This window comes from Gobius niger, assembly GCF_951799975.1.
Source record: "Gobius niger genome assembly, chromosome: 19".
NCBI classification, from domain to species: Eukaryota; Metazoa; Chordata; class Actinopteri; order Gobiiformes; family Gobiidae; genus Gobius; species Gobius niger.
In genome coordinates, this window is record NC_136870.1 from 20,873,285 (window position 1) to 20,884,141 (window position 10,857).

A 10,857-nucleotide genomic window follows, 5' to 3' on the forward strand; every position below is an offset into this window, starting at 1 on the left:
GTGTGGAAAATCTGTTGGATCTATTTAAAAAACAAGGCGGTGAAAGCAGTAGTCATCTCTCTACTTTACAATACACAAAGTATAATTACAATATACGGTAATAATAATACAAAGTAATATTTAGGAACACTCATGGCCTCACCCCCACATGCCTTCCACCATGTAAACACAAACATGTGTGGACATCACAAATGTTTGAAGATGCAGCAACAGTTGGTGGCTAACAGTTCAGCATTATGGCAGAAGTTTACAAAAAGATCGTGAACTGATAAACATCTGACCGACCTGCTCTGATGCAGCTCAAATCCTCATGAAATGTCAGTTTGTTTGATTATCCAGTATCTACAGGGAGCCGTCAGGTCTTTTTTCTCCTCACGATTACAGCAGCACCGAGAGGCTGAGGCGTTCAAGGGTTGCGGGGGGGGGGGAAGTTCTGCACAGTAAACTAGAAGCATTATTTTGTAAATGCCAAAAAAGAGAGACTTTTAAGAAAGTTGGAGTTTAGCAAATAAATGTTAGTCTAAAAATGTTTTCTTTGCTACATGTCTTATTTCTGCTGATACACAAGGTTAGTGAGATTTCTGTATCTCATTGAATGCAATCAGAGCAGCGTGTGGCCTATGGTGTGGAGGGGGGTGAGGGGCGTGGGAAAGCCAGGTGAGGGGAGGGGGGGGGTAACTTTTAGTTGATATTAGTGCGCATTTTACCTTGTAGTGACCCAGTGGCAGTACGAGTGGTCAGCGACAACGCTCCAGGATCAATAGTTTTGTAGGTTTTCTGGTGAGAGGGTCCGTCAGCAAACAATTGATCCTGGAGCGTCCTAGAGACCACTGTAATGGAAACTAACGGCGCCATATTGACCACTCGTACAGCCGCTGGGTCACTACAAGGTCAAATACGCAAAGATATGAACTTTTTTTTTTTCTCTCACATAAGAAGTTGCATAATGCACCTTTAAAGTCATTGTTTAGTTTAATTGTGTGAAATTGTGGAACAAAGTTTGAAATATCTGTTCTGTAAATGTATTTTTTGAGTAGAACTAAATATCCTTGCAAGTATGAGCCTTAGTTGCTTAGCAGCCACACTTGTTCACTGTATCTCTCCATCAAGGTTGCACAATGTGAAGATTGCAACATTTGATATTTATCTGGTATATAATATTACTGCAGTATTTGTACAAAACCATGAAAAGGCACCACGATGATTTACATTTCAACAAAAATTGGTTGCATTCTGACCATTTGTGTCTGTCTTCTGTTTGTTTTCGCTTCACAGATGTCAGTAAACCGGTCGTGGCACGCTCGGTTCTCAGTCCTGACCTACCTCCAGATCATGGTTTTCTATAACCTGTTCATGTTGCTCAGTCTCCCCGCTGAGGTCCTCCGCATCCAGGCCCTGGTCATGCAGCTGCTCCTGGACGAACAACTAGAGGTGAGCAATGGAACTACAACATTTAAAGACACTTTGCGTAACATTTCAGCCAATAAATGGGATTAAGTATAAACAACTTCCCATTACTTTTGTGTCTGTGAAAATGACCTCCAATAACATCTGTCTTTTCTGTGAGCTGGCTAACGTTTCCTTAGACCTGATTTGTGACTTTGTTAGTAGCGGGACATCACCGGCTCGTCTCCATGGAGATGCTGCTTTTTTGCTTTGACCACAGGAAGCCAAACATGATGCTTAAATGCATTAGGTCCTCTTCCAATTGCTTTATTCGGTCAACATACAGCAGCAATAGCGTTGTTGGTGTCTTTCTGATCGTTATGAATATCGCTGGTATGTTGTTTTTTTCTTTCGAGTTACTTACTTATACGACAAATACGTCTCATATGTAGAAAGCTGTTTCAAGTGAAGTATATCCAACTGTCTTCAATAGGTCACAGATAGACCCATGAAAAACATCAACGAGAGTAACTTGAAAAATGACTTATTATATGACTTATTATATCGATAACCAATATGATTTGACAACTTCTTGGCCCTATTCTAACAACACAGTTGGCCAATAACAATAGCTTTTATCTAAGACTTCACACATGCAATCCTTGGGGCGGGTGTGTAGCAAATGACAGATAATCACAAAAATGTTAATCACAAAGAGATATTCCCACACTCTGCCTGACTTGCAAATGTAACATTATGCGTAACATTATTGCGCCAAAACCAAACTGAACTCATTTAAATTCAAGACAAGGCTTTCATATGAACAATAAGCAGTAATGTATTGTGGGGAGTTTATTCTGTCCACAAAATCAGACAGATTGCTCATTTTGGCTACTACATTTGGAGAGCAGGAGTAAAGCCGTTTTTTTAGATATTAAGCTAATGCAACTTTAATTGTCTCTCTATTTATAAACCATAATCATCGCTTCCCCCAAACCATATCCCTTTGCCATTTCATGCCAAGTTTAAAAATACTTTTGGTGCAACTTCTGATAATTCGACAACTAACAATGAGCCAGGCCGCCCATACGCTCCTCCTTTGTTTTATGAAATCTTGGCACCTAAAAATAGCAAAGCGCTCCGTCATCCGAAATGCAGCTCACCTAATCATGTTTATTTAGATGAATTGGCCCTGTCGTTATTAATTATTGATAGCGCTGCCTCCCTTGTGCTGTATGTAACACTATTTCTCCATAAAAATTGACACAGGCAGCAGCAGCAGCAGTAGCAGCCATCTTCGGTCGAATCGTTGTCTTACTTGTAGCAGTGCTTTTAAAGGCGCCTTTTAAAAGAGCCGGCTCGCATTGATTTTGGAGACGCGGGGGGAAATCAATGAGCACCTGGGCTACCAAAGCGCCGCGGCATCTGTTAATGTCTTATGTGCTGACGGACTGTACTCTGAGGGGTTATAGTAGGCTGTTTCAAAATGCCAATTCATGCTCATAATGGGTTCGCTGTAGACATGCAGAATGAGCTAATCTTACGCAATCCTGACCGAGAACCTGTAGGTCAAGGTCTGGGGTCTCCGACATGTCTCTCCCATGAGCTACATACTCAGTAAAAACAGATACTTACGCTTTGATGATATGGGTCTTTGGCAGAGTATAGCCTGGACAGCTCTTGGTCAAGATGATATTTCAACAACTAGCTATTAAAGTACTGCTACTTTTTTTCTATTGTATCCAGCTTTCTCTAGTTTGATATTTTTTTGCGATGTTTATAGTTCCACTTCCCTATTGGACACTGACAGGAAGTGACATAGATAGAGGCAAACAATTTTAAACAGTTGCCGTGTCAACCATGTTATGTCAATGGGAAATGCCATGGAACTTTACCTCTATCAATGTCACTTCCTGTCAGTATCTTAACTCCCATCTTAACGGAGCACAGCCTATAAGCCAGAGTGACGCCTCATTTGAAAGCTAAGACCCACAAAACTTATCTAAACGGATGTTTTTTCATTGCTTCTTTGTTACGTTTTTGTTCCTCTTTTGTGGGTTTTTTGTTGCGTTTTTATCTTTGTTTTAGTCACTTTTTTGTCATTTTGTCATTTTTTGTCATTTCCCCCCCCTCATTTCCCCCCCCCCCCTAAAAATCCATCCAAAATATCCATCTTAAAATGTCATAAAGCATTAAAACCTTTGATATGCACTTTAACAACACACGAGTTGCAATAAACATGAAACTCAATGAAATACAATTAGCTTTTCTAAAATGTTTCAAATATTGCAAAAAAAGGCTAATAAGTAAAAGCTGTAAATAAATGTAGTCTTTGTTGCGTTAATCTGTAATTTATTGTACAATAAGTTGAAAAGTAATTCTTGTGACAGGCCTCTTAATACTTTAGTTCAAGTGTATTTGAATAGACAAGACAAGGCAAGGCATGTTTATTTATACTGCGTATGTCATACACAAGGTAACTGTGCTCACTTTTCATGCCCAGGGACTGCGTAAAGTGTTAAAGAAAACATTTTCCGAAAGTCAACATTAGCATTATTTTCTATTCATCACATTCAAAGCTCATAGCGAAAGAATTGAAATTTATCTCTCAATCCCTCGGTTCAAACAGTAAAGAGATCAATCTAAAAGATAGATCAACCTATGAAAGTGGGGGATTGGGTTCAGTGTCCTTGAGGGGCCTTGAGTGGACCTTACTTTGTGAAAGCAGGTGGAAACAGAGGGACAGAAGGCAGGGAAGCAAATGCATTGAAGTTTACCTCATCGAACCAATTTCACCTGTCTGTATATGGTCTGTATTAACCTAATGTTTGGAAAATAGTAGCAAAAGCAGAACAATGGCATCTCCCTGGGGGCAAGCTGGTGATATCCCACTACTCCCACATAGCATATACAAGTGAGGTCTGAGATGAGGCGAGCACAGTAAAGTAAAGAGATGTGTAATAAAAAATGTACTCGCCTTCTGTTTTATTAATTGGGTAAAATAGTATGCAGTATCTATACATATATTGTAAAAAATGTAGCCCATCCTTTTCCTGTCCCTATCCTAATTCTACTTTCTCAATGACGCAACTACCACACTACTGTATAACTATAAAACATGTATCATGATAAAACCTTATGCATATTAGAGTGGCACTTGAGTCCTGCCACCCTCCTGGTAGTCTGCAGCCTTGTACTTTTGTCACAGGTACTTCTACTTACAGGAAACATATCCCCTAATGTGTTACACAATAGAAATAAGCAAAGCGAATCCTGTCCCTGTCATTTCCTGTGCTTTTCATACAGCCCTGATAGGCTTTGCAGCGACATGCTGTAACCACTTATATCTACCTGACTGCAGCAGCCGCTATAGCCTATACACAATGGCACTTTCCACTCTGTCATACTGGGTCATCTCAGCAACGGCTATGTCCTCGAAGCACCTGATGGAAAGATTGGGAGGCTTCCTGTTCATTACTTATGCGCAGTACTGTACGCCTGAATTATTTAATATGCCTGATTTAGTCATTTGATATAACATTTCCGTTTTGTCCTGGATTAGACTTGCTTTTATTCTGGTGCTGTACAGGATTAGTCCATGTTTTAATCTCAGTTTAGACATAGTTTGTTTTAATTTGAGTCTTTTATTATTATTATTCTAATTTATGTTGTGTAAAAGGCAGCACAATACATTGTGAAATTATCATTATATAGATTTGATTATATTAGATCGTTGATGCAATATCCATGTCACAAGATCACAATCGCAAACTCACTTAAGTCATCCATTTGATGGATCCATTTGCTATTTCAGCCTGAAACAAAATGCATGGCAACTTCAAAATGTGCAAAAGTTCAGATTTTTTTTCTAATTTACTTCCCTTTTAACTTTGCTTTGTTCTTGATTTAGTATTTTGAAGTCCTCTTTTGACTAAATTTGAGAAACGATCTGCGTTGAAACGTTAAAGCAGTACTAAGTAACTCATGCCCCGTGAGGCCATAAGTGCCAGGTGTCATAGCATGTTTTTTACTCATTATTTGTCTGTGAGAGTAAATACTACTGTGACAGAAAAGACAAAGGAAGAGAGGGATATTGTACATCCAATTACACAATGGAGATATTTTTTTTCACTCAAACTTGCCTGTAAATACTGTTTAAGTGGCGCTAGCCGCAGTTAGCTTTGCCCGTTAGCCTGTTAGCTTCTTCTTTGTGATTCCATTTCTGTGTATTGGTGGCTCTAACCTGTAGGCAGCGAAGTTACAAAACCAGGGGGAGATGAAAGACTCCCCAATCATCCCATTAACACTTGTATTACCCGCAGAGGGAGGACAAAAAAAAGATTTATTAAGGTAAACAAGTTACTTTGTACTGCTTTAAGTAAATCTTCACAATAATATCAACACTTTTTTCTCATTGTGCAAGTCTGTTTAACAACTTATCATGGACTAAATGCACATTTTATAAAGCCTATTAAAAGAGCCTATTACCTACCCCCAGTCTGTCAGATTGAGCCACCTCCTGGGTTGTGTCTCTATAGGAAGAATGTAGATCCTTTTTATTCATTATTTAAGCGCAATTTATGCAAGAAGCAGATCCTTGTTTGTATGGGGACCTTGCTCCAGTTAAACCCCCACTCTCTCCCCCTCTCACTGTCCCGGAATGCCCCCTTCTCCCCTCTAACCATCCCGTCTTTGTCGGATTTCATTCTTCTCACTGCATTTGCCTTGGTTTTCCCCCCGTCCCCCTCCCCGCTCCTAGGTGCGGGACATGGCCGGCACCACCCTCAGTGGTTTACTGCAGTGCCAGTTCTTCCCCCTGGACTGTAGTCTGCACACTGAGCTGCAGACGCTGAGTCAGACCCGAGTCCCCAAGGCCCGCGGAGAGCTGGCTTCCACAGGTAACAAGGCGCACACACACACTTTTGGATATAAATAAAAGGCGGTTTGTGGAAGCAGACAGTGAGACCCAACAATAGCAAGACTCTTTAGTAATATATAGGACACCGAGTCATATTTTCTTCTGGTACTTTTATCTTTTACCTTTCTAGTTTTAGTAAAGTTGTAGTTGACAAAAATATCACATAAACTTAGTTGAGCAAGCTAATAATACATTTAGTCTACTTTACATTTACCACACATTTAATCATTGCCTTTTGAAATGCAACAGAAAATCCTTATTATCTTACATGTTTGTATCGGCTCTCTGTCGTCCAGGAATTATTTATTGATATATTTTCAAATATTGTCAACTGGATTGGGATGAGTTTAGGACATTTCTCTTCCACGTTCAGAAGCTTCTTCTCGCTCTAGTGGTTCCCAGTCTTTTTTGTCATGTGGAACCCTTTGACCCTTCAGTCACTGGGTTCAGTGGTACTCTGTTTACCCCCTACTGCAAGATTTGTCGCCATTTATTTAGAAAGCAATACATTCAAGCAGTATTTGTAAGTGTAAAGACAATGTTGTGTAAGCCTAAAATACTCCCAAACCAAGCCTATACATTTTATTGTAAAACAAATAGCTTTCAAATAATGTTCACTTTCACCTTTTTCAATTTTTAAATAGTTCCTAGTGTACCCCCTGCTAACTCCTCGTGTACCCCAGGGGTCCCAGTACCCCTGGTTGGGAAACTGTGGTCTCCAAGGTGACTGGAATTCATCCAGTCCTCATCCTCAGCATTCCTTATATTGCAAAAAATATGCAGGAAAAGAAAAATTAGTGAAAGAAATTAAAAACAACAGATTATAATTGCATAATTGCAAAAAATTGCAAATATATGCCACATTTATAAATAATAACTATAATATAATAACAGTGTTTATGTGTAGAACCAACTTGGGATCGTTTTTGTTGCAGACTTGGTGCGCCGCCATGCTGGGGTGTTGGGCTTGAGCGCGTGCATCCTGTCCAGTCCCTACGACGTCCCCGACTGGATGCCTCAGATCCTGATGGAGCTGAGCGTCCACCTCAACGACCCGCAGCCCATCGAGGTACTCTCTCAACCACAGACAGAAACACAGCTCTATAGGGAGGCCTCTCACACACTAACTTACAACGGGCAGCCATGTTGAGACTGCAGGTTCTGCCAAGGAACACGTGTGAAAAGATGGGAAGACTGAAATCATTATACTGTATATGGCAAACTGACATAACTATTTTTTTTTTGTGTGGAAAAACATAAAAACTGCTCAAAATGAAATCTGAGTAAAGACTAAAGCCAAGTCTGCATGTGTGGGTTTTTTTTTTTCCAGAAGAGATTTTGTATATTGATTTGAAGCTTCAATGTCTGAGTCTAAACTGAGACATTCCACACTTCTTTGTATTATTCGGACTCATCCTACAGTCATAAGATGGCCACTGATGTGACCGCTCTAGAGTTCCTTTCGTTCTCTATGCCACGCAGCGACTACAGTCATATACAAACATCCCACTGAACACACACAGCAAGCCCAAAGAACACAATTTCCCCGTTCAATTGAGGGGAAAATTGCATCTTTTTGGGCCTCACCTCGAGCATGAAGAAGACATACAATGTAATCCATAGCGCTGGCTTTTTTGAATAATACATCACGGTGACAGAAAGCCAAAAAATGATGGTAATTTGGAGGTTCTCGCGTTGCAAAGTGAAAAGAAATGAGAGAGAAAAATACAAGTGTGTACAGTAAAAAAAAAAGGCGTATTTACAGAGGGTTCAATTACCCAGCCGATTGTAATGGAGCTGGGGAAAAACAGAAAGAGCCTTAGCAGAATAATGAAGAAAAATGAGGAGTTTAGTTTGTTTTGTAAGTGCTATTTTCATCCCAGAGAGTGTAAGGTTTTCCAATAAAGACACATAAATGTTTTCACAACAAAATATGCTAATGTATGCATGGCCATTGGACAAGCGTTCTTTATACCTGAAGCTGTTAGTCGGCAGAAATTGCTTGCTTTCAAATAAAAATGATTTTGACTTTTATCATAGTCTTGTAAGCAAAGTCCACAAGCTGAAGGTAGTAATGTAAATCTAGCTGTTTGTGCCATTTGTGTTGGTCATAGAGCCCTCAAAGTTAAAGCTTTAAAGTGCATGTGTGTTTTAATGCTTTTGTAAATATGACTCATTTAGATGGATATCACATAATTATAATTTTATTTCAGTGACGCAGCAATTTTAATGAAGAAATGTTGGGCATAAAAGTGTAATTTTTAAGCTACTGACAGGAAGTGACATAGAGGAAGCTAGCATTGACTTAACATGGTTGGCACGACAACAGTTTAAAATTGTTTACCTTCTTCTATGTCACTTCCTGTAGGTGTCCAATAAGAAAGTTAAACTGTAAACATCACAAAAATGTCCAAACTAAAGAAAGCTGGGTAAAATCTTAAGCAAAATCTTCAAACATAATCGTTTTAATTATATTTTAGCAAAAATTGTGTCTAATGCGTCATATGCAACTCATACTTATTCAAAAAAACAACAATTTGTGCATTAATCAGGAATTAATCGCATCATATATGTTCCTGTTTCTGATTGCACACATTATCTGAAAGACAAAGCACTTGTTAGCACTACGTTGCAACCCAGGGGTCTCCAACCTTTTCACACGATGAGCTACTTTTATGTAACAAAAAGGACAGAGAGCTACTTACGCATCAAAGAGGCTCGTATGTATCTAATATGTGACTTATTAAGCACACGTGGAAATGTTAAAAGCCCTGGGCGAGCGAGAGTAACATAAGCTGTTGGGCTTTTCCTATAGAATTATAAAACAGAATATTTTGTCAAATGAAATGTGCGTAAATGCTTTAAATTTGAGTGTTTTATGTCGGCCAAGTATTAATAATGAATATATATATTACAGAAAAATTAACCGTGATTAGTCATGATTAATCCAATAAAAAAAATAATCGATTGACAGCACTAGTCAGGACTACACGGAGTTCGAAAATGTTAAAATTAAGTATTTTCCTCCCCCTACTTGTTCCAGCCATGTCCTAATGTGTAGAATGAGCCCAGACCTGTTCACATCAACTGCCTCTAAAATCCTGCACAGTCACTCAAAAAGTTGCTAAGTGCCGTCATGCAATAGCTTAATATAGAACCTGCAGTTACGCATATGACCTGAGGTGGCAGTAGGGAGTATAAAATGACCAACTTGCATCTAGTCTCTTTAATGTCAGTCTCATGTGTTCTAATAGCACTACTTTAATGTCTAAGATCCCGGTTGTTGAGGAAACCACAACATTCTGTAGTTCATAAATGCAGCCTGCTTTTTGCCCAATATATTTTACTGCCAGTCAAACAAACATGTAGAAACACTGATGTTGAATCCACTAATGTAAAATCTGTTATGTTTTTTTTATTGTAAAATTCATGTAGCCTCACTCACTGATCATGTCATGTCCAGGCTCAACCGCTCCCGACTCCACTTCAGGCTTGTTCTGTGTTAAATAATTTCCTCCTTGTGCGTTTAAATTGTTCCACTTGGCATTTAGACATGAATTAATTACTTTTACAGCATTATTTATTCATTAGTGTAAACAGACGAGATCACTGCTGAGCCTGTCATCTCCATACTGCGGCGTTTTGATAACATTTGTGGCCGTGTAATTGAATAGGCTGCTTCTACGCTTTAGTATATTTTACACGCGCTTTGCTCTGTTTTTTGATGCGCAGATGACGGTGAAGAAGACGTTATCCGAGTTCAGGCGCACTCACCATGATAACTGGCAGGAGCATCGTCAGTGCTTCACGGACGACCAGCTGCTGGTGCTCACAGACCTGCTGGTGTCTCCCTGCTACTACGCCTGAACTATAACAACTGCAGCGTTACGATGATGCGCCGGAACTACCACACGACCACTTGGCATGAGAAAGACCTGTACCTTGAAATAAGGGCTGAGGATCTTTCCCGTAACCTCATGCTGACAGCGACTGTGGTGGCGGGTCTGTAGCCACAGCACTTTAAGGTTTGGAAGTGATTTTTATGAGCGTAAATCCAAGTAGTTTACAGCCCCAAAGGAGGCTACATAGACTTTATGAAGGTGTCACTGAAAATAAACTGTCTGTATTTACACTGAGTGATCATTCATACGGTGCAGAACAAACTCAGGGTCTCCTCGTGGACCTGATTCGAGTGTCATCATTTAGTTCTCACAAATATCAATATATGGTTTTACTATTATTTTACACAGGGATATTGGATTTTAAAGATCTTAAAGGTGCATTATGTAACTTTTTATGCAGGAAGGAAAAGTGAACCAGCGGCTGCATGGAGCCTTTATTTTCCATCCCATTTGCCTCTATGACTATCCAGGATCAATTGTTTTGATGGTTTCTGACAGGTTTTCCGGATGGAGACAGTTCCATGGTTAGTGAAAGCCTACCAGAAACCATAAAAACAATTGATCCTGGATAGTCATAGAGGCAAGCAGGATGGAAAATAAAGTTGCCATGGTTACCACCCATACAGCTGCTGTGTCACTGAAAGGTCAAAT

General features: G+C 39.6%; 1 protein-coding gene across 1 annotated transcript in view; it reads left to right on the forward strand.

Annotated features, from left to right (window-relative positions):
• The window catches only part of LOC306978364 (proteasome activator complex subunit 4B-like), a gene marked incomplete at its 5' end in the record, with an annotated part of 102,309 nt that extends 92,077 nt beyond the window's left edge, over positions 1-10,232 (forward strand). Inside the window, 4 exons of the mRNA XM_079576887.1 lie at positions 1,276-1,431; positions 6,146-6,284; positions 7,240-7,373; positions 10,037-10,232. Coding sequence (XP_079433013.1) covers positions 1,276-1,431; positions 6,146-6,284; positions 7,240-7,373; positions 10,037-10,171 — 564 coding nt within the window. The 3' untranslated portion in view covers positions 10,172-10,232. The remainder of the gene's footprint in view (positions 1-1,275; positions 1,432-6,145; positions 6,285-7,239; positions 7,374-10,036) is intronic.
• Positions 10,233-10,857: the final 625 nt, after the last annotated feature.